The sequence below is a fragment of the Motacilla alba genome, chromosome 15 (assembly GCF_015832195.1).
Source record: "Motacilla alba alba isolate MOTALB_02 chromosome 15, Motacilla_alba_V1.0_pri, whole genome shotgun sequence".
Classification (NCBI taxonomy): Eukaryota; Metazoa; Chordata; class Aves; order Passeriformes; family Motacillidae; genus Motacilla; species Motacilla alba.
Genome location: NC_052030.1, coordinates 5,010,880 through 5,034,830, shown reverse-complemented (window position 1 = coordinate 5,034,830; position 23,951 = coordinate 5,010,880). Strand labels below are relative to the sequence as shown.

General features: G+C 46.5%; 1 protein-coding gene across 2 annotated transcripts in view; it reads left to right on the top strand.

The window, feature by feature from the left end:
- Nucleotides 1–23,951, top strand: part of MED13L (mediator complex subunit 13L) — a 170,074-nt gene that overhangs the window by 141,564 nt on the left and 4,559 nt on the right. For both annotated transcript variants that reach the window (XM_038152617.1, XM_038152618.1), the window contains 13 exons: nt 2,195–2,400; nt 4,658–5,604; nt 6,260–6,439; nt 8,046–8,269; nt 8,855–9,047; nt 10,647–11,094; nt 12,379–12,598; nt 14,918–15,106; nt 16,507–16,730; nt 17,168–17,310; nt 18,493–18,651; nt 19,847–20,023; nt 22,111–22,265. In XM_038152617.1, coding sequence (XP_038008545.1) covers nt 2,195–2,400; nt 4,658–5,604; nt 6,260–6,439; nt 8,046–8,269; nt 8,855–9,047; nt 10,647–11,094; nt 12,379–12,598; nt 14,918–15,106; nt 16,507–16,730; nt 17,168–17,310; nt 18,493–18,651; nt 19,847–20,023; nt 22,111–22,265 — 3,465 coding nt within the window. The remainder of the gene's footprint in view (nt 1–2,194; nt 2,401–4,657; nt 5,605–6,259; nt 6,440–8,045; nt 8,270–8,854; nt 9,048–10,646; nt 11,095–12,378; nt 12,599–14,917; nt 15,107–16,506; nt 16,731–17,167; nt 17,311–18,492; nt 18,652–19,846; nt 20,024–22,110; nt 22,266–23,951) is intronic.

The window sequence follows — 23,951 nt, the reverse complement described above, 5'->3', positions numbered from 1 at the left end:
GGTACTGTTGCCATATTTCCATGCATATAGCCTGAGGGGTTTTTTTAATAAAAAATGCACTTTTTGTTGGAAATGCACAGCATGTTGTTCTGCAGCAAGCTGCTTTCTACACAGGGAATAAAAAGAGAGATGCCCACTCTAACTCTGGCTTCCTGGTAGTCCCCAGCCTTTGATTGTATAGCCTAATTCTTCTCCTTCAGACCCACTCTGTCCCTCATGTGCTACAGCCTGTTCCTTCTATTTCAGCAGCCATCTCTCTCCCCAGCACCACCTCCTTCCCTCTCCTTTGTGCTCATATTGGAATTGATTGAGGGCTGATTTTTAGGGGTCTGCATTGCTGAGCTAGGGACACACTTGCAGCTGCATGGACAAGAAGTGGCTGTGTGCTGGTGTGAGGATACTGATGGATGCCTTTGTTCAGTGTAAATGATGTGATCAGCTGTCAACCAGAGCATTTTCCTGCCAGCAGGAATAGCATCCCTCAGGCAGACTGCAAGGGAGGCTGTGGCAAGTCTCACAGGGTGACTTCTTCCACAGGAGCTTTCAGTTTTGTCCCTGGGAGAGAAGGCAGTCCCCGTCCCTGGCAGGAAGCAGGACAGCGTGTGGGACAGCACTGCAGGGTTGTGCTCCCATGTTTTGGTGCCAGTCCAATGTGTCCAGCCAGACCCCAGAATTCCCAGCTCATTCCCCTGCTAAGAGCTGAGCTGGCAAGGAGCTTGTCCCAGCACTTCTGTGGAGAAAGGGGCTTTGCAGATGTGGGAGGGAATTCCCAGTGTCCCTCCTGATGGCAGAAGCCAGCTGGACATCAGGACATGGGGCATGTCTGCTTTGGTACTGCCAGATCTTTTCTTCCTCCCTGAGCTCTCACTTGGAGGCACATTGGGAAGAGGCACCTTCTCCGTGTGTGCTCCAGGACCGTCTCCATTGCCCATCCTGAGCTAGTGCATCCACAAGTTGTTATGCCACTACAGGAGTTTGAAATAAGTTTTTTATAAGGTTTGTAAGATTTTGCCTTGCCACAGACCTTGCTGGTTTTTCTCTTCTGCTTGTGCAGTAAATTATTTAAGAATAGGATAACTTGGGCCTGGGAAAAAAAAAAGTTTGTCTTGGAATTTGTTGAGCTAAAGGTTTTGGAGTGGGAGCAGATTTCAGGGTGTCACTGATACCAAAGATATTTTAATCTCCCTCACAGCCATTACCGGAGTATTAAAATACTTCAGTTCTGCCTGAGAACATTTCCAACAGCACAATTGACTTGCTTCTGTGTGTGTCACACCTGCCCATACACACCAGTGGGGGAAACAAGCACTAAACTCATTGCTGATCATCCTGAGAACATGGAAGTAGATTCCTTGTGCTGAGCATTTCGCAGCTGGAGATAGAAGTCCACACATTCCTCATCCCTCAATGCTTGACAAGGTGCAAGGGAAAAAAATGCAAAGCTCTAACAAGATGTGAAATACTGAGACTGCTGTTACTCGTTTCATGCTGATTTTTACTTTGCAGTAGTGCCTCAAGAGGACTTATTCTGTTCTCCTGAAAGAGCTGGAATAGCTCTAGAAACTCTGGCTGAAGTTCTTGTCATCACTCTCTGCAAGCAAATGTGACAGTCACTGCTAGCCCAGCTGGACTGAACTGCATTGATAGTTAATACTGTGTGTGCTGGATTGTTTAGATATTTGTATTTAATACTCTGTGTAATGATTGGCATGTGCAAAGTGTGCACCGTTATTGCTAAAGTGATATGAACCCCCACAGTGGGGGTTATTTAGAGGCTGCCTCAAAGCACCTCAGGGTTCCTCACACTGTGACAGCCTCTCCCCACTGTCAATTCAGAAGTCTTGCAAAGATCAATCTTTTAAGTGCCTAAATGAGGTGCTAAAAGTTAGGTAGTGTGAAAATTTCATAGTGCACTACTCATGTTTCAGGCACAGATTGTCTGAAATGATCCTGATCCAATTGTGAAACCTCCTGCCATAAAGCTGTGCAGCATCTCGGGATAACAGGGAGCCTCAGCTGAGTTTCCTTGAAGGAACTACTCTTTAATGCCTTGCAGAAGGAATAAATATAGTTCATTTTGGGGGAAAAAGGTAATTGTAGAGGGTTCAAACAGTAAAATAGATTTTAATTTTTAAAAGTATCTAAAGAGCAGCCTGGCCACATTGTTGTAACCAAGGTCACTTGGATGTTACAGGATTTTTCGTATGTGCACAAAGTTCCATCATTTCAACCTTTTGTGGGCTCTTCCCTGTTTGCTCCACTGAAGATCCTGCCCAGCCAGTGCCTCCTACCTCTGAAGATTCCAGATGCCTGCATCTTCAGGCCTTCTTGGGCTGTTCCTCCGAAAATTGAACAACTTCCATTGCCACCTGCAGCCACTTTCATCCGAGATGGCTACAAGTAAGTACAGCCTTGGAGGAAATGGCTTTGTCAAGCCCATGCCTAAAGCTGGGTAACTAAAATGGTTGTTTGTATTGACAGTGCTTTAACCTGCAAATGTATTTTAAACCTTTTAGGTTTGTCATTGACTGAGATCAAAACAGTTCTAATAGCAGGAACGTTTAGCCCTGGCTTTGGCAGTCAGGGGTGTTACAGTGTGTGTCCACTCTCAGTGCTTTTAAAAGAACAGGAACATGCAGTGCCTGAATTAATGGTAATTTCTAAAACAGGAAAATAATTGTAATTCAACAGAAACCACAAGTGTTGGGGAACAAAATGAATGCACTGAACCCATCATATCTCTGCTCTCCCATTTCCATGTCCAGCCTCCAGCCAGGCTCCCTTGTGTCACTTTGAGCTCCAGCCTGGTGATCTCTGGTCCTGGTGATTCCATTTGCCATTCTGAAGGCTCTGGAAGTGTTGAGTGGGCCTGTGAAAGCTCCCCAGTCTGTGTTCCCATGGGAGCTCCTCGGAGCTCCTGCGGTGTCCCTGAGTGGGGCTGTGGGGAGCTGCTGATCAGACAGATGTTGATCCGTTCCTGTCCTGTCCCACCCTTCCTGATACCAAAAGAGGAGAGTGCTGTGACCTATAGGGAACCACTGACACTCATTTTCAAAGCTTGGATTCCTCACTCAGTTCTCAGAAATTAGCAGTGTTTATGGAGGAAATTCATTGCTGGAGGTTTTGAAAGCTAGCAAGAATTGCACCATTAAATTAATAAAACCTCTTAAAAAGCATAGTAATAATACAAAGGTCTCCTGCTGCACTGCTTCACTTCTAGAGGAAGCAGTCTGTATCTTTAAATCAGTCTGTAAATCCTTTAAATCAGTCCTTTTGCAGCCCCAAAGGGTCCTTCAGTGTTCTCAAAAGAATTGCAAAGAAGAAATTGTAAACCCTTGATATAGTGCCTAGGGAGCAATTTAATTCTCAGATTTTTTCATAATAGTAACTGACGCACTGGGCCCGAGCTGGTTATTAATTTCAGGTATTTGTTGGGGGAAAAAACCCTTTCATTTTCAATGTAATCCAATTAGAGTAAGGATTATTACTGCAGGCTTCCGACAGAGTGGTGATTGCCAATCAGGGTTTCTAGGTCACCTTTTCTTATTAGTCTGAGGTATGCACTCTGCCGCAGCTCCACAACTCCTTCAGACTCTGCTTCATTATTTTCCCCTCTCCTGCTTTGAGTTGGACCCACATCAGTTCAAGGTAATAAAATGGTTGTAAGGAAAGAGGTCTTCAGTGTTTTCCTTTTCAAGTTACTAATGATAGGTGGGCATTCAAATGCTAGTCCTTTCCAATGACACACAAAATACACTGTGAGGACAGACAAACATGGAAAAATCCTGTTTCCCCTTCCTTATCCAGAGACTCATTGAGATCTTACACTTTTTCCTCATTTTAATATGTAATTAACACATTATGAGGAAAGTAAGCAGGTTAGAAGTGATGTGGAAAAATAAAAGTAAGATCTTTTTCTTTGATTGGTCCCTTATTACCTGTTTCTTGAAACAAGTCCTTGCAGATGGAAGGTAGATCTCATGGGAATGAACAAACAGTTCTGTGGTCACTTGAATTTGGCAGGAAATTACAAAAACAGAGTAATAAAACTCAGCCATGAATGCAGATGATCCAAAAATACGATTCTTAGCTTTACTGTACTAAGAATTTGTAATGGAACCTATCCCATTGTGCCATAGACTGCGTAATCCGAAGTGAGGATTTGAATTTATAGAATCAGACATATGGCATGTGTCCATGGGTGTATCAAAGCCACATGTATGACTTTTGACAGCTATTTCAAGTGATCATTTCTAAAATAAAGATTTTTATCTCTCTGAAATACTTTCATTCTTACTAATCTATATCTCTTTACAGATAGTGGTGTTTAAAATAAAAGCTACTATTCTTTCTTTTTTCCTTAAAAAGTTGCAAACATTCTAGATCTTAACTTGATCATTTATCTAGAGATTGTTCTCAAGAGCATTTGAGTTTTAGGCCATAAGAATAATCTTTAAGAGGGTGAAGTAATACTTTTTAAAACAATGATAAGAAACAGTGGTGAGAATTCTGAGTTCTTTTGAGAGCCATGAGTCAAGGTTATGACCAGAGTGTCCTTTACTGCAGTTTCAATGAATCCCTTCAGGTTCCACTTTATCCTTGTATTTAAAAATGAGCTTTGACAGAACGAGTCTCAGTTCCCATCCCTTCCCTGCAGCAACGTGCCCAGCGTGGGCAGCCTGGCGGACCAGGACTACCTGCAGATGAGCACGCCCCAGATGAGCACGCCGGTGACGCTCAACAGCGCGGCCCCTGCCAGCAACAGCGGCGCGGGGGTGCTGCCGTCCCCGGCCACGCCGCGCTTCTCGGTGCCCACGCCGCGCACGCCGCGCACGCCCAGGACTCCCCGAGGCGGGGGCACTGCCAGCGGCCAGGGCTCCGTCAAGTACGACAGCACGGACCAGGGCTCCCCCGCCTCCACCCCCTCCACCACGCGGCCGCTCAACTCGGTGGAGCCGGGCACGGTGCAGCCCATCCCGGAGGCGCACAGCCTGTACGTGACCCTGATCCTTTCTGACTCCGTGCTCAACATCTTCAAGGACAGGAACTTCGACAGCTGCTGCATCTGTGCCTGCAACATGAACATCAAGGGTGCCGATGTGGGGCTGTACATCCCCGACTCCTCTAACGAGGATCAGTACCGCTGCACCTGTGGCTTCAGCGCCATCATGAACCGCAAGCTCGGCTACAACTCTGGGCTCTTCATCGAGGATGAGCTGGATATTTTCGGCAAGACCTCGGACATCGGCCAGGCTGCAGAAAAGCGACTGATGATCTGCCAGAGCAACTTGATCTCGCAGATGGGAGAGGGAGCCAGGAGGAGCCAGGAGCCTCCCATGAGCCTCCTGCTGCTGCTGCAGAACCAGCACACGCAGCCCTTCACCTCGCTGAGCTGCCTGGATTACATGGCCTCCAACAACCGCCAGACGCTGCCCTGCGTCAACTTGAGCTACGACCGGCTGCAGGCTGACAGCAACGACTCCTGGGTGGAATGTTTCAATGCCCTGGAGCAGGGCAGGCAGTATGTGGACAACCCCACGGGGGGCAAGGTGGACGAAGCCCTCGTCCGAAGTGCCACTGTCCATTCCTGGCCTCACAGCAACGGTACATGCACAGCTGAGCCTTTTGTCTCTGAATGTTTTGTGACCTCTTTTGTTTAGTTGTGACCCACATCATCTTTATGTGGGGAATGACAGGACTAAAAACATACTAGAGATAAGATAGATTTCTGAAAGCTTGTAAATTACATCTAAAGTACCAGTAATCTAGTTGTCCTCAGACTTTGTGGCCTAAATTAGGAATGGGTCTGTGGAAGTTCACAAATCTGAAGCAAATTCATGTATTTGGGGAGAGGCAAAATTAGAGGCCCTTTTTGATTTTGGAGAAGGGTGTAAGCAGTCAGCAAAAAAGAATTGCTCTGTTTGAGTAAGGGGGGAAAAAGAGCAAAAAGTACCAAGGTAAGGGGAAAATTATAATTAAATATTACTTGTTTGTATACTGAAGATAAATAGCTCTGATATCTTGTGACCTGAGCTGGACACCAGTGATATTGAAATGTGTGTGAAAAGGCCTGTGGTGACAGCAGTGTTTTTGAAAATGCTATGAAATGGCACATTGAGTACCATCCAGCTAATTAGAGTTGTCCAAATTCCATGGGCAGGGTGCAGAGCAATTCAAGGAACAATCCACAAAAGCTGTTGCTGTGTTCGAGGGATTGCTGTCCCTCCCTGAAGTGATTGCTGCTCCTTGTCCCTTGCAGTGCTGGACATCAGCATGCTCTCCTCCCAGGACGTGGTGCGCATGCTGCTCTCCCTGCAGCCCTTTCTCCAGGACGCCATCCAGAAGAAGCGGACAGGAAGGACCTGGGAGAACATCCAGCACGTGCAGGGACCACTCACCTGGCAGCAATTCCATAAGATGGCAGGACGGGGGACCTATGGTACCTACACGGGGCTCTGGGCCAAGTTAGAGTGCAGCTTCCTAGAAATGGGCACTTTGTCCTGGAAATGTTAGGAAGAGGCTGTTCATACAGCTTGGGGTCGTGGGGTGGGGGGCTCTTCACACTGGTTTAAAGTGCCTCAAAATGCCTTTGTGACACCCCGGTGAAGGTTTTACCCCTCCAGGTGATGCACATTGACAGGGAGCAGAAACTGTGGGGGAGGCTCAGCTCCCCCCCCTGAAGGGAGGCTAGCTCAGACCAAAGCAACCTGGGGTAGACAAAATGGGAGCAGAGGGAGCTGCTGAAATCATCCACATCATAATGGGAACAGAGCCTCTGTGAGCTCTGCAAATCCCGAAAAACTGGGAATGCTGTCTCCATGCAGGTTCCTGTAGCCTTAATGAGAAGTTTTCAGTATCTCCTGGCTGTAAGTGGCAGTTCTGTAAAATGCAAAATAACAAACCAGATTTTGTGTGTGTAGGTTTGCAGAATAACGGCTGACGTTTCAATCTCTGTTTGTTGCTTGTGGTTTGTTTCAGGCTTAACCAGTGCAGTCTGGTTTAATGTTTGTCGTACAGCTCCACCACACTTTGCACTCTGTTGGTATTAGATATAATGCTGCTTTCCTCGGGGCTGGGACAACTGGGGGTAACTCCAGTTCCTGTCTAAAGCTGTTGTGCCCCACCAGCAGCATTTCTAATAATTTTCCCAGCATTTGTAATTTGAAGAGTTAGGATTTACCAATTGTTACCAGAGAATAGCATCAAAATTCCCATAGAGTGCAGAGCAGAACCTTTGATGGCAAGTCAGTGAATTTTACTGGATGCTGACTTTTTAATAAAGTTGAATTATATTCTGCAGGAGCTACTGGGTATATTTTAGCTTGATGTTTTCAGCAATATTTCTTCTACTGAGGCAGTGTCTGGGAGACACCCAGTTACACTGGGTAATAATCCTCTCTGTGGGGACAGCAGTGCTTGGAGCACATTCTATGGAGAAGGGCAGGAGGCAATTTTTAGAATTATAACTTTGTGTAGTATTATATACCTGGGAATGAATTTCTCTAAGCATCAGTAATTTTGCACAACCAGGTGGAGGTGGATGAAGAGCTGTAAGGTCAGATTTTGTGTGTTCCTGTTATTACTTGTGACTGAACAGGAGCACCATGCCTATGGTTATGGATATGACAAAGGAAAACCAGGAGATGAAGCCTTGGGAAGGGCAGTACATGAGCTTGGAGTACACTGGGAGATGTTTTATTGCAGCTTTCTAGGAAAGTTTAAAGTGGTGCTTGGATCAGCTCCCTCTACTTCGGCCAACAGCTTTGATTATATGACATTCCTTAAGTACGATATAAATCTTCTCTCTCCTTTATTAAATATCTTTTCCAAGAAGAAAGGCTGAGAGCACATGGTTTATCAGGCATGGCACACCCTTGATAACCATTTGCACTCTGGGATAAATGTGTAGGACATTCAGAACAGCAAGGGATGAGTGATTTCCAATATTCCTGTAAAAGAACCCACTTCCTGGGCCATCAGAGACCCACTGCAGTTCAACCAGATATTTTAACATTTTTTCTGTATTTGTTTTTTCTCCTATGAAGGCTCTGAGGAATCTCCTGAGCCTCTCCCGATCCCGACGCTGCTGGTGGGCTATGACAAGGACTTCCTGACAATCTCTCCGTTCTCCCTGCCCTTCTGGGAGAGGCTCCTGCTGGATCCCTACGGGGGCCATCGGGATGTCGCCTACATCGTGGTGTGTCCGGAAAATGAGGCCTTGCTCGACGGAGCCAAAACTTTCTTCAGGGACTTGAGTGCTGTATATGAGGTTGGAAAGAGGGACCACACTTGAATTATTGCTTCTTGAGTGTCATTGCTGTTCCAGTGCATGTCCGCTGGGAGAAATCTATGGGGTTTAAAGTAACAACTATTAGAATGAGGGTTTTTTTCATTTTCATTTTGAGGGCTTTCTGCACTTTCAGAGTCCACAAATGCTCTCTGAGTGACACTGGGATTCTCTGGGCATTTTGGAGTGTTTGTTGCTGTCTGCTCTTCCCAGCACACATTCATTTCACAGACGAGGCAGCAGCTTCCCAGTGATGGCCCAACCAAGCCTAAAGAGCAGGGAGCACATTAAAGAAGCTGTTGCTTTCTCACAGTTGCTAGGCTGGGGATAAAAGCATTAATTTCTTTAGCATGTACTCCCCAATATGTCAGATTCCTGCGTAACCTTAGTTTTGCCATGAGTGCAGTTCAAGCCAACAGATAAATGTAACCTTTTTTTTTAGCTATTTGTTAAGAAGCCCCTAGCTATGCGCTGAGAATGAGGGGCTTAAGCCACAAACCAGTCTCTGTAACATCCTGGGGTGGTTGGCCTCTCCTTACAGGCATTTGTGCTTCCCTCCCCTGGCAGATGTGCAGACTTGGGCAGCACAAGCCCATCTGCAAAGTGCTGCGGGACGGGATCATGCGGGTGGGCAAGAGCGTGGCGCAGAAGCTGACGGACGAGCTGGTGAGCGAGTGGTTCAGCCAGCCCTGGGGCTCCGAGGACTGTGACAATCATTCCAGGCTCAAGCTCTACGCGCAGGTCTGCCGCCATCACCTCGGTGAGTGACGCCCCGTGGCTCTGGGGACTGTGAGGGGCATCTGCAAACCCAGCGGGGGTTTGCTGAAGATGCAGATTATGGTCTGTTTAAAATTTTAAAAGATATTACAAGGCTTTATCTTAAATTCTTCCATGTTAAATTTGCCTGCTTCAGAAAGTTGTGTTGTTTGTCACTCTGGGGATTGTGTCAGAGATTCAAATTCTTTTCTTTTTAGAAAAGTCAGTTTAGTATAAGGTGTTTGTGTATAAGGTGTTTGTGTATCACAAAGATCACAGAATGACAGTCTGGTCTGATTGGGACCATAAAACTCATCCTGTTCTACCCCTTGAGACCCTTCCACCAGACCAGGTTGTTCCAAGTCCTCTGCAACCTGGCCCCGAATACTTCCTAGGATGGGGCAGGTGTTCCACACAAGGCTGAAGATGTCCATGGATCTGGTTTATTGCTGCTGACACATCTCATCACACCTGTGTTACAGAGCCGTGTCACGGTGGCCTCCAGTGTAAAGGTGTATTTGTAGGAGAGGGGAGGTCACTGGGACTCCACAAAGGCAGTGAGTTAACATGGGGGCAGAAGAGAAAGTGCTGGTGGCCCTTGGTGCCTGGGGCCTCAGTCTGCTGTGTGTGGATCCTTGGAACCACATGACTCTGAAGGCACCTTCTCCTGTGGACCTCATGCTGGCTTATTTCCCCTGGAAACAGTGACATTTTAACAGATCAGTCTGATTGCTTTTGTCTGTTCTGTATTACACCAACGTCAGGAGCACCTGTTTGATGAGGCACTTGTAGAACCTGAGAGTGTGGAAGGGTGGAACATCTCCTGGGGTAGCACCAGGTGACTTCTCCTGGCTGTCTCTGGAGTCACCTGGTTTCAGCTGGGGACAGACGTGGCCGTTTCCTCCCAGAATGATCCAGAGTCAACATATATTATGTGTGACTGAAAATTGGGATCTTAGCATGAGGAATTACGGCAAGCTGTGAAATTTTTACAATAGTACTGAAGTGCCTCAGACTTTCCCACAGAAAAAAGCAGCATGTGCACAGCCAGGTGAGGAACTGCACTGCTCAGTTCACCTCTGAGGCATCTGGCAGGGGCAGCATTGGAAACTTCCCTGCTGGTGATTTACACCACCTTGGGGAGCAAATAAATAAAAAATACTCATTTATCACTGTGGTATCTTACAGCAGAAAACACGACATTTTAAGTTTGCCATGATTGTAGCTCAGATATAGATGACTCTAAGGTTTCCAGCCTGACAGAGATAACCTGTCAGAGACTGCGGAGCTGAGCGCTGTGCAATGCCGTTATTGCCACACAGTTTGGCCAGAGAGCAGAAGGTGTCAGTACCATCTTAAAGTCACAAAGCCCTGCAAAGTCAGTCCGGGTTTTAAAGACAATTGATTCATATCAGTTCGAACCGACACCCTGAGAAACGGATTCCAAAGCAAACATTGGTCATGGAGATTCAATTCTCTTAGCATTTGTGTACTCTTAGAATGTTGTAAAAGTGTCATCCAATTTGAACAATATCCAATTTGCAGGTTGATGCAAGTTCCTTTGATCTGGCCGTCATTAATTCCTCTTTCCATGCCATTCCAGCACCTTACTTGGCCACCCTGCAGCTGGACAGCAGCCTTCTGCTGCCCCCCAAGTACCAAGCGCCAGCTCCGAGCCAGCCGCAGGCAGCTCCCGGGAGCTCGGGACCCGCTCCCTCCAGCTCCTCCTCGTGTCTCTCGGCCGCCGCTGGGGCCCCTGCCACGGGCAGCTCCTTCAGCTCCACGCCCAGCGCGGGCACCACGAGCCATCCGGCAGGGAGCGCGTCCTCCTCGGGCTCCTCGGTGCCGCAGCTGTCGGCGTCCTCCGCCACGCCCGGCGCCAGCCAGATGGGCGCCTCCTCCACGCCGGGCTTCAGCGGCAGCGGCGGCTCGGGGCAGAGCGGCAGCGCCGCGGGAGGCACAGCCGAGCGCTCCAAGGGCAGCGCGGGCCCCGGGGCAGACACCGAGCCGGGCCCCAACCTACCGCAGCAGCAGCAAGAGGGACAGGAAGGGTAAGCGCACACATGGCTCAGAGTGCTGCTCGCTAATCCCCTGCCCTGTGCTCAGGCAGCCTCTGAGCCTTAGGGAAACCCTTCAGAGGAGAGGCCCCTCTGACAGGTGCAGCACAGCCGAGCAGGTGGGAGCAGAGCATGGCCTGTTCCTGTGCGAAGCAGTCACTGACAAAGGGGAGCTGGAAAAAACATCCTTCCCCTTTTCATCACAAGAATCCCAGCCTGATTCAGCTGCATGGATGTGGAGCTACCTTAGGAGCCCCACCTGCCCTGTCCTTGCAGCACCGGGAGCCCATGGGGTGTGCTGCGCCTGTGGCTTGGCACTTGCGGGTACCCCATGGAGCTGAGTGCCTCTTGCTCCATCACACGTGCAACATTAACAGATGCAAAATGCAAGCTGTGGATTTATTTTTTTCCTATTTTTTTGAATTGCAGGTGTTGTTTTGCAAGCAGGCACACTGTAAGGTCAGGAGACACAATTGCAGTCCTGTTACTTTAAAATAAATGTGGGCAGCACAACTTTTTAAAGACTTTATTATGAATAGCCATCCATCACATAAAAATTAAGAAACGTTTTTTTAGCATTGTATGTAAGTAACTTCCTGAGGCAGCATGTTTTTCATTACTCTTATAATAATGCATGTTGCTGATGGTCCTGGTGTGTATTACAGAGAGGGAAATGCCCATGTCCTGCTGTAGCTGGGCTTCTCCTTGAGACATCTGTTCCCTGATCTGTGCAAAACACCCTTTGAGCAGCTGCAGGGGCTTCTGACAGAGGCTGAGCTGCTTTGATCACTTACAGATGTTGAGCCTTGCTCTCCTGGCTGAGGCACAGGAGGAGCACTTTACCAAGTAAGAAGTTACCAATTGCTCGTTCTGTTGCCAGTGGAGCCTTCCCTGGACCTGAGTAGGACCCCAGGCTCCATGAATTGCTTTGATACTTCTAAACTCCTACTCTTCCCCTTCCACCTTTCCCAAAAGCAAAGCCTAAACTGCATCAATACCCAGACACACAGCTAAGGAGTCAACTTTTCCATATTCTTCGGGTATAATCTGGTCTGATTTAATTCAGTGAGATGCTTGTTAGACTGTAGGGTACCTTTACTGCCTGATTAACCCCAGGTATTTTGGATTAGGAGCTGCTAAGAGCACAACTCATCTCAATGCCTGTCCTCATGGGTTTTAGTTTTGCTTCTGGATGTCAGAATTGCTCATGCTTTCCTTCCCCCTGGCTCAGCCTGGCCCCAGACACAGGCAGTACTCACCCTGTGGCTCTGCCCCCAGCACGTCGGAGCGGGAGCGGATCGGGATCCCCACGGAGCCGGACGCTGCGGACAGCAATGCCTACCCCCCTGCTGTGGTCATCTACATGGTGGACCCCTTCACCTACACTGCTGACGAGGAGTCTGCCTCCACCAACTTCTGGCTCCTGAGCCTCATGAGATGCTACACAGAAATGTTGGACAACTTGCCTGAGAATATGAGGAATTCTTTCATTCTCCAGGTAATTCTGCCTTCCTCTGTATCTTCACACTGAGTCTCTGTGTCACAGCACACTCGTGATACTGACACTGTACTGAAGGAGATGAATGAGAGATAATGTATGAAATGTAGGTGGCATTTACAAATTATTTTGTTGACAGTGCAAGTCTGTATATTAAAACAACCCCTTGTGTTTGTTTTGATGAGGAAATTAATTAGAGCAGCAGCAGTATCCCTGCATCAACTCTGTCCCGTGGTCCCAGCAATCCTCTCTGCTCAATGCTTCCTGGAGAGGGATTTCAATTATTTAAGTTGTAACTCGAGTTGCCATTGCTGAAACTGGCCAGTTGCTCCTGTGATTACTTTACATGTTGAGTTGTTTGCTGTTTATATTCCCTTGATTTATACTATTTAATCCAAAATAAGTGAAACCAGACATTTAATGTATAATATAACTATTGTATTGTTATTATCTGCTTCTTAAAAATAATTTACCATGTAACTTGGCATATAAAAACAGTTACTTACTATGGAATTGCTGAAGAATTTAATTTGTGCAGCCAGAGGCAGCTCTTGGCCTCTTGCCCAGGCTGGCTGCATTTTGCCAGGCCTCCTGTCACAGAGGCTGAGCCTCAATAAATGTTGGGGGAATGGGAGGCCAGAAGGCACAGGCAGGAACAGTGTGGGAAGGATTTCTGTGCACCTTATCCATGTCTGCTCACTTTGGTTATAAAGGTATTTCAAATTAGTTTTAAAAATAAAATTGGAAGTTCATGTGGTGTCTCAAGCTGGCCATGGAAAACTGTTGTTTCTGATAGTTTTGACCTCATTGTACCCTGAAAGGATGGGGGAACTGTCACCAAAATATTTTAGGCTTGGGAATGAAATGAAAATCAGATCCTTAACTTCGTATTGTTAGGCTGCAGGCAACTGATCGATCCAGACCTGGAGACAGTAAAACCACAGCAGCCACTGATACCACAGTGTGTGGAACACAAGAACTGTGTAACCTCTGCAGTGCCAGTGGAGCTGAGGCTGTAGCACATCGACCCTTTTTCTCAGTGCTGTTTGTTTCCACATTCACTGTTTGTTCCCCAAAATACATTTTGCCAGTTGAAGTCAAAACAGCAATTTTCTCTAAGTCGAGTGAAACATCATCCAGTTCCAGCACTGTATTCTCACAGCTGTTCCACAGCACACACAACATGCAGTTACTTCAAAATAAATCAAACCCAAATGTTTGCAGCTTTATTACCGTTCCTGTACAGAGGGGGAAAGCCCAGCTCCTGGATCCTTGGGTAAAGCTGGCTTTTAAAAACACACAGGCAACATTTAGTAAGCAGAATGTACTGCCAAGGTTCTGAAGGTTCAAGCAAGAACCATAAAGTAGTTAAAGTTTTGTGACACTTAAGTTTTATTACTACTGAAAATATTGAAAGAATCTGTTTGGGTCTTGCAGTGTTGGCAGCAATGTAAGTGTTTTATATTGACAGCTTCTGCTCCAAAGAGCTCCCTGTAAAAGGAAAGACTCTTTAACAGCCACGAGTAGGACTTGTACAATAAAACCAGTAGATAAAAAGAGTGAGGTTACAGGGATTTAATTCTAATTTTGACATAGATTTGATCTGAAAACTGGGTTTTTGTCATGCTTTGTTTCCTTCTTGAGGAGTGTTGTGCCATTTCTCCTTCCTGCCCTTGATGTGTAGTTGGGTTTTAACCCCGAAACTCATCTCCCAGGCAAATCTCCCTGTAGCTCTGATTCTTGCTGGTTGAAACCTGGTGGGCTGCTTCCCTTAACTTTCTGAAACAAATGAAACTGAGCAGCAGCTGAGACTGCTGAGCTTCCACTGGGAACTAAATTGAAAAGGGGAAATAACCACAAAAATCATTGTAACACAATCTTAATTGTGCTCTTTACCCCTCTCTGTAAGGATGACACCATAGTGCCAGTTCCCACAAGGACATCAAACAATTCCCGACCGTGAGCCATGGAGCCAAACCTGCCTGAACACAGCGTTCAGTGGCTGTGTGGCTCAGGCCACCTGCAAGTGAAGATGTTGCCCAGAAAACACTTGTAAAAAAATCAGGGTGTTTGAATACAAGTGTTTGGGTTTTATGGATTAAAATTCACTCTCATTATGAGGGAAGCAGTTTTGTCCCAGAGAATGCAGTCCCTGTCTGCTGCAGCCACTCCTGCCAAGGGACCTGTGATGCCAATCATGGAGCATCGCAAAGTGTGCTGGTGTTTGGTGACTAAAGACTGTGTGGATCTGGTTGGATATTAATGAGCAGCTCCTGGAAGCCTCTCAGCCCTGTTTTATTGTGTGTCTGAATTCCACAGATTGTGCCTTGCCAGTACATGCTGCAGACAATGAAGGATGAACAGGTTTTCTACATTCAGCACTTGAAGTCTCTGGCATTCTCTGTGTACTGCCAGTGCAGGAGGCCCCTGCCCACACAGATCCACATCAAGTCTCTCACAGGCTTTGGGCCAGCTGCCAGCATTGAGATGACCCTCAAAAATCCTGAGGTTGGTATTGGTGGCAAAAAAATCAAGGTCTGTTAATAAACTGTACCCACTTTCCTTAAATATCAAAGAGTAGAGAAAATACTTGTTGGGGGATTTTTTCAAGATACAGAAGACAATGATGATACAAAGGGAAAAGGCAAGCTAATGTGGAATAGAAAATTTTAACAAAAACATTAGGCTAACTTGCTTTAAAACATTTTAAGCTTCTGGTTTTGACTCATAAAGTAAAAGGTTAAAGTGTGAAAGAAGAGAAAATGAACATTGTTAGTTGGGATTCTGAGTCATTTTGTGGTTTCAGTCTATAGTGCTCCAACCAGAGTTAAAACCCAACCTTTATTTCTATTCCCTTATATATGCATATATATGAAATAAGTTCCTGTGCCTAATTGCAGATGTTATATTAATTCCCTGAGGTAATGGAGAAATCCCCATCTTCGATGGCTTATCTTTTATCTATTTCAAACTGTAAATATTAAAGCCCTGATTCTGGAATTTCAGGGATTTCAAAGGAGGAATAATCCATCCTACTGTCTATGAATGTTTTGCATTCTTTGAAAGATAACTATGAATATATTACTTAGATCTAATGGACCAACAAAACACTTAAACATTTACCTTGGCATAAAGAGCTGCCTGGGAGGGTTTAAAAACCTACTTGCAAAGCCAAATCGATTGGCATTTTCTTACTGCATTTAATTAATCTCTGTTTATTGCATTTTATACGTTTTCTCTCAGTCTGCACTGCAGACTCCCAAACTTTGCTGAAGAATTAAGAAAATACCCTGACTGTTTTTAAATTATGGAACGGCTGGTGAGGCCCCTCCTATGTGTTCTCCAGAGAGGAGTTCCAAGGCAGAGATGGGTTTGGGGTGCCCATGTGGGAAGCAGCTCTGCAGAAGATGACCTGGAGGTCCTGTTGGACATGATAGATGCTCCCAAGGAGCAGCAGCTGGGCTGCCTTGGGAAGGTGCTACAGCACAGCCAGAGAGGTGCTTGTCCTCCTCCCTTCTGGGCTCCTCAGAACAAGAAACTCGGATGCACTGGAGCTAACCCAGCCAAGGGCCTAAAGATGATTAAGGGACAGGAAGATCTGACAGCTGGGGGGATTTAAACTCCTGCCTGTGTCAGAGACTGGTCAAAAGACTGCTTTCATACCCTGGGTTACCTGCACATAAAAAGAAATCTTTAGATAAGGTTTGAATGCATCAGCTTTAACTGGCAGCAGTGAATTGTCTATAACCTCCCTTTTCCCAGTCTCCCTCCTGACTAGGAATGCTTTGAATTTACTCATTGTTTCACACTTGCCTGTCTCTGTACTCACTGCCAGTGTGTGTGTGTGTGTTCCTTGTGTTCAGTAGTTTGTGATCTATCCCCTGATGGTTGTGCTGACTGTGTTGCAGAGGCCCAGCCCAATCCAGCTGTACACACCTCCTTTCATCCTGGCCCCAATCAAAGACAAGCAGACAGAGCTAGGAGAGACATTTGGAGAGGCCAGTCAGAAATACAACGTGCTCTTTGTGGGGTACTGCCTGTCCCATGACCAGCGCTGGCTCCTGGCGTCCTGCACCGACCTGCATGGGGAGCTGCTGGAGACCTGCATTGTCAACATCGACCTGCCCAGCAGGTACTCACTGCCTTGGCTTCTCCCATGGATCCACGTCTGGATTCATCCCTCACCAGCTCCTCGCACATCCCTTCCATCCCCTTTCCTGCTCAGGAGATCGTGCTGGTGTTACAGTGAGAACATTTCAGTTGGCACTTCCAGATTTTCAGATCTGCACAGGGAAAAGTGACTGAGTTACACTTGTTTTACAATTTGTTTTAAATTTTTTTTGCTTACAAATTTTACCTTGAGGAACACCTGGTGCGTTGCTCAGCAGTTTAATGGCACTGCAGTAACAGTGTTGAAAGCAGACACGTAGCTTTTCTTGTTAGTAGCAGTAAAAAGTAAGTTAGGGACTGCCCAGAACTCTGTGGGTGGTAAACAGTGACATAATTAGAACAAAAATCTGAATATTGTCCTTGATTGTCCTCTCTTGTGTTTAATTCCTTCCCCTGCAGGTCAAGGAGGAGCAAGTTATCTGCCCGGAAGATCGGGCTGCAGAAGCTGTGGGAGTGGTGCGTTGGCATTGTCCAGATGACGTCCCTGCCCTGGAGAGTCGTCATCGGGCGCCTGGGCCGCCTGGGCCACGGGGAGCTGAAAGGTGTGCAATTGTCAGGGCTGCCACTCCCAGGGTGTGGAGTGGGACAGGGACCCAGGGTGCGAGGCAGGATGGTTCTGACCCGATCACACACCTTTCAAAATTGAGTGATAATCACCTAACCACACAATTGTTTAGGTTGGAAAAGCCCTCTGAGCTCATCAAGTCCACCTGTCCCCCAGTACTGCTGAAGCCACCACTGATCCATGTCCCCAAGTGCCACATCCACACAGCTTTTTTGAACACTTCCAGGGATGGGGACTCAGCCATTCCTCTCAGTTTTGCATTACCTGCAGAGTTGCTGGGACTCTGCCATCACACAGTGACGTTAGATGGGGTGGATTTGGCTTAACCTTCCCGAGTCCTGGCTCTGCTTTCTAGAACCATGGCCTTACAAAAGGTAAACAAGGTGTGCCAAATTCTATCACACACAGGATAGACTGTTATTTATTTTGCCAGAGTTTAGTGAGGGCAAACATGGATGGGAAGCCAGATATCCAGGCTTCCCAGGCAGGGCTCCTTAGGAGTTTATAATCAACACCAGAGCTGCTGAAGCCCTTTCTCTCCCTTTGTCCCCGTTGTTGTCTTAATAGTGAGGCCCACTTGACCAAGTGGATCTGAGTGTAAAGTACCTGGCAGAGAAATCATCAGGATCCTCCAAACTAGAATTTCTTGGGCCATGACAGCATGGATTACAGCAGAGCTGGCTACAGTCCTGCCCTGGCACTGAATTCCTGTATTGGTTTCCATAAACCTTTCCTGGCTTGTGCCCTGGGTCTGATGCTACTCCCTTGTGTTGTGCATGATTTGCACACTGTCCTTCCAAGGGAAGTTTGGGGCCTTTATCAGAGGTTGGAGAAAGTTCTGAATGAAGTTATCCTGACACAGAAATAGAGACAGGATTCAGTTGCGATTCCTCAACTTAAACATCACTAAGCAAACAAAAAGGTCTTGGGAAAAAATGCATTGAACAAAGGAAAGCCAGCAGACTGCCACGGAATAAAAACATTCCACAGGAACTCCTCGAGCACTCAGTTTACAGAGCCAGACCCCTCACGTGCACAGGAGTCAGTCCTGGAGAGTTTGGGATTAGGGAAATGCCAAGTGTTAGGAATGTTTTGCTGTTTCCAGGTGGGTGCTGGCTCTGCATCAGCTCTGTCCTCCCGTGATGCTTTTCCCTTGCAGACTGGAGTATCCTGCTCGGGGAGTGCTCCCTGCAGACAATCAGCAAGCAGCTGAAGGAGGTTTGCCGCATGTGTGGCATCTCTGCAGCAGATTCCCCCTCCATCCTCAGCGCCTGCCTCGTTGCCATGGAGCCACAGGGATCATTCGTGGTGATGCCAGGTATGTTTTAGCCAACTGTGGCAATGCCAGAAAAACTGTTCCTTTCTCACATTTCACACTTAGGTACATTAATCTTGGGATTTCTGTAAAGAACTTGACTAGCATGGCTACGTGTGGCAGAAAATAGGTTGAGCCAGCAGAATTCCCCAAAATACCATGGAGAGGTCCTACGTGGGGAGAGCAGTCTCCTGAGGGAAGGTGACTGTAGGCCACTGCCAAAGTGCTGATTTGTTCCCTGGCGAGCCCATGGGCTGGAAGTGGTGTCACAGACACCCTTGTGCCCGGAGGAGGCACACTGGGAATGAGTAGGAGCCTGTGGAAATGGGAATAAGAATAAGCCCATTTGCCTTTTTACATGCCGAAGTTATTTAGAGAGTTCACTTACAAGCAGCAGTCCATGGGCTTAAGTCAAAGTGGAATTTAATGCTGAGGTTCCCTTTGTTGTTTTACCCAAGCACATACTTTTTAATCTATGTGGTGACACATCTTTAACATATCCTTACAAACAACTCTGGGGATTTTTTAAGTTTAGAAAGAAAAGACTAATACAGAGCAGAATTAATTGAGCTTGAAAATTACTTATCATGTTGAATATTTTCAAAGCAGAGATTTTTTAATGTGAGAAAACAGATGGCAAATGAGGCTTTTTTCATATCACAGTAAAACACAAAGAAAGACCCAAATCCTTCAACAGAATTCTTTTTTTCCTTTAGATCCTGACACATAATTAGGTCAACAGCAAGCAAAAATTAGGTTAAAATTGAAGGTGCTGGTTAAGTACTACCGAAGAATGTGTCTGTGCATTGAGTATTTGCACCTTCCAAGTTAATTGTTGGTGGGTAATTGAGAAGAATAGAGCAGGAGGAGAGAGAAACTTTATTGTTGTGTGGCTTTATTTTTGTGTTTGTGTTCATATCAACCAAAGTAGGGCATACAGAGATGTGTGCGAAAAATCAATTTAACTTGCTCATTTAACAAGTAAATATTTGATTAAGGGCCAGCAGAATGACAGGAGAGGTGGGGCTGGTGATCTTAATGTCAAGCTCTTGCAGCAATGTAATCTTTTGAAGATAAGGCTCTTCAGCTGTGACTGTGCGTTTGCAGAGCAAGTGGGATGGGCAGAGGTGTCCCTGGACACAGCACGTGTTTGGGAGGCGATGCAGTGACCACCTGTGCCATTGTTGTGTCCCCACAGACGCGGTGACGATGGGCTCGGTGTTTGGGCGCAGCACGGCGCTGAACCTGCAGTCGTCCCAGCTCAACACCCCCCAGGACGCCTCCTGCACACACATCCTGGTGTTCCCCACCTCTGCCACCATCCAGGTGGCACCTGCAAACTACCCCAACGAGGATGGCTTCAGCCCCACCAACGGTGAGTGAGGGCGAAATCCCCTGGGGCCGTTCCTTGGCAGAGCTGAGCTGGGCAGGAATGAACCCCCAAGGGGGCCAGGATTCTGCACAGATCCCACACCACCCCGGCAAGGGAACATGCAGGGCTTTAGCTACAGGGGGAGACTGTGCTCTCCCTGAGTGCATTTTCGGAGTCACACTGGTTTATTCCCGAAGGGACAAGGACCGGCCAGTGCACCAAGTGGCACAGACCAGAGTGTGCTTTGTCTTCTTGTGACTTGCTCGGGCCAGCTGCTGTTTTCCAGTCGTGCTTCACATCCTGCCCTGTTGTGTGCAGAGCTGACACAAAGGAGGCACTTGTGGTTGAGTAGGGAAAAGATCCCAACCTGAGATTTCCTGATGCCCCTGGAGTGCTTTTACACTGAACCTGCAGTTTGAGTCAGCAAGACTCTGGTTAATGCTTTATATCCAAATAAGCATTTTCCTGCTTTGTCCCAAATCCCTTACAGGAGTGCAAAGCAATTTAAACCAAGAGTAGCTACAAACACGTACAGTGGCTGTATTAATGAGGAGGGCAGTTGTGCTGGAGAGGAAGGCAGGCTACTACTTTTAAAGCTTTGATCTGTCCCTCCTGGAATGTCCCAGGGCCTCTGAAGGGAAGTTGCCCCTCTCAATCCCTGTCCCAGGAGGCACTGGGATCCCTCCCAAGCATGACAAACATTAACCTGCATTAACCTGCCCGTTGGTGCTGCAGATGTTAATTAGAGTCAGGTACAAGAATGGCCTTTTCCAAAATGGTGTTAAATTTAATTTTCTTAACTCTGCTCTACTTAATGATTAAGCTGCTTCCTGCTGCCATTAGCCAGCTCATTTCTGGTCTAGGGGCCAAGCAGAGCATGATATTAGCTCTGGTTTGTTTACTGAGGCTGTGGGACACGAGTTAATAAACTTCAGTTATAACATTGCTCCGGTAATCCAGAGGTTCTCTTTGGGAGATGAAGGAAAACAACCACCTGCCTGTTTCAATACTGAGGTTTTAGGTGAAATTAGTTCAGGACACACATACTTCTCCATTTTATATGGAGTAAATGAATCTTTTTCAAGAGAAATTGTTATTTATTGTTTATTATATGTAGAATGCATTAGTTCTATGTAGGGCTTTGTGTTTTAGTATAAATTTGGTTTAAATTCTAATTAATGCAGTTAATTCAGACAGCTCCCACTGTACCTGTCTACCCACTAAAATGTACTTTAAATGGCAGTATACACTTGGATTTCTTCACCTGCTGAGAAATCTGGATAACCCCTCTAAACCATATTGTGGTGCTGTAATTTTTGGCTCTGTGTCGATGGTGCCATAACTTACTCAGAGTATTGTAACCCGCGTGCAGAGGATGAGTAATGGAATGCATGAGGCAAACACGTCTTTCCTGTATCTTTAGCCCTCCCCCTATATTAACATAAACCAAATAATTCGAGCCAATTACGCTAATGAGCTATGTGGAACTCCTGAGGTGAAAGTGGGATATGAAGGCTGCTTTGCTGGGGATCCTGGTGCAGTGTCTGAAAGAATCACGAGTCCCTTGCTGTGAGGAAGGCCTTGCTGTCCTTACAGATTCCAGGGGCAGTTTCCCTGGAGATGCCAGGGCTGTTCCCAGAGGTTGGAACTGGTGTGCAGCTATGGGAGCTGGAGGAGCAGCCCCTGTGGCAGCAGCACCTGGAGCTGTGTGTGAGGATTCCAAGTTTTAGGGGTTTAGTGTGTCGGGGTCTCTGTGACCAACTGCGCAGAGGTGTCAGTTCTGTTACAAAATTCAGTCTGGATTTTATGGAGTTGCTACAATGGGAATTCTGTTCACTCTGTGGCCACTGCTTAAATTCATTATCCCAATAGCTGCCTGCCAACTCTCCCTTTCATGTGTGTGAGGTTGCAGTCAAAGGAAGGGGGATTAAACATTAAAATCTTTATCTGTGCTTTCATCTATCTTGGGAGTATGTAAAAGAAAAAAGGGAAAGTCAATAAATTAAAGGGAAAGATAATACATTATAAAAATTTCTTGGAGAAAAGAATATAGCACATTGGAAATTATTTTCCTTTCTTTTCCTTTTCAGATGACATGTTTGACCTCCCATTCCCAGATGACATGGACAATGACATTAGAATTTTGATAACAGGGAATCTTCACTCTTCACCAAATTCCTCCCCAGTTCCTTCCCCTGGATCACCATCTGGCACTGGAGTGGGATCTCACTACCATCACAGTAGGGTAAGCCTGGAGCAACATAGGGAACAGCACTTAAAATAAAATACAAAGAAAGACCCAAATCCTCCAACAAAATCTTTTTCCTTTAGATCCTCACACATAATTAGCTCAACAGCGAGCAAAAATTAGTTTGAAGGTTAAATACTGCTGGAGGCGTCTCTGCAATGGCTGTTTGCACCCTCCAAGTTAATTGTTGGTGGATAATTGAGGGGGAGAGAGCAGGAGAGCAGCTTTATTTCTGTGTGGCACAGCCATAGCTGATGACCCTGTGTAGATTTAATCTGTACTCATCCATTCTTTCCTGGAAAATCCTGTGAAATGTCTCTGGCATGAAGTGACAAGTCTTTGAGAGAAGGGAAGCTGTGACAGCCCTGTTCCCATGGATTTCAGGGGAGGCAAGAGGGAGAGAATTCTCCCAGTGATGAAACTCTGCCCGTGGAAACTCCGCAGGTGCTGGAGGGTTATGCAGATGTTGTTTTCTTAGCAATATTTAGCCCAGAGCACACAGCTTTTGGGAGTTACTTTTGTTTGAAGTGGCTTTTATAAAGGCAGTTCCAACATCAGTGATTACTTAAAATGCAAATTATTTTCAGTAATTCATGTTAGTTTTTTGAATTGACTTAGCTTGGATCAGGTTTGATGGAACTCTTTCACTCCTACATTTAATGCTTTGCAAGTTCCTGTGAAGTTTTGTTCTAGAAGTTTTAACTTTGAAGTAGTAGCATATTACTTCTTTACTAAAAAATAGAGTATTTTATGAGAGAAACAGGGTAACTTTTGTACCATTTTTGACATGTCAATGCGATGTCTCCAGATCAGAATTCTAACTCCTGAACATGACTGACTAAATGGTGGTAGTTTCACCCCTAGAAGTAGAAAGTCCTACCTGTATTTCCCTTGCAAACTCAGCCAAAATGCTTCAGTGGAACTTTAATACCGTCAGTGAGGGAGAAATGCCTCCTGTCTTAGCCACAGAAATACTAATCCTGTATTTTGTGAGCTTAGTCCACAACCACCTTGTGTGGATTTTGCAACTCTCCCATCAAAGGCTTGATAACAGCACATTGCTGTCCCAGTTATTCCAAACTGGTGTGTGGGCAAATGAAAACTTCTAAATTCTGCTGCCAAACCCTGCAGACATAAACCACAACTCCTCACTTTCACTCTCCCCAGTTCCCTCAGCAATCCCTTCTGTCCCACTTGTATGCAGAGCTTGCTTTCAGCGGAGCTGCATCCACTGAGAGCAGGAGGTTCACGGCCTGAGCCCAGAGCCCTGGACAAGCCCCTTGTAGCTGAACCCGAGTAATTCCCATTAACCATTAAGCCAGGCCTGGTAATTGCAGTGTAATGTTTGGCTTTAGCAGAGCAGCAGCGTGTGATCATCCCCCCGTAGGCCTGGGGTCAGGGCAATAATTGATGGCTGGGCACCAGCCCCGTGTGCTGGGCCCCCAGTGCCCCCTGCTCCAGGCTTTTTTCCTGCCTTGGATTCCTGTCCAGACCCACTGGAAGGGATTGGCAGGGAGGGATTTGTAATTGAGCTGCTTTCTGTGCAGCGGAATCTCTGCCTTTTTTTCTTAACCTGTTGACATTTATGGATGAAGTGAACTGCTCTCCCAGCTGTTTGGGAATCTGCAGTGCTTCTGAAAGATAAGCCTGGAGAACCCAACTGCAGGGGAATAAGGCAGGGCC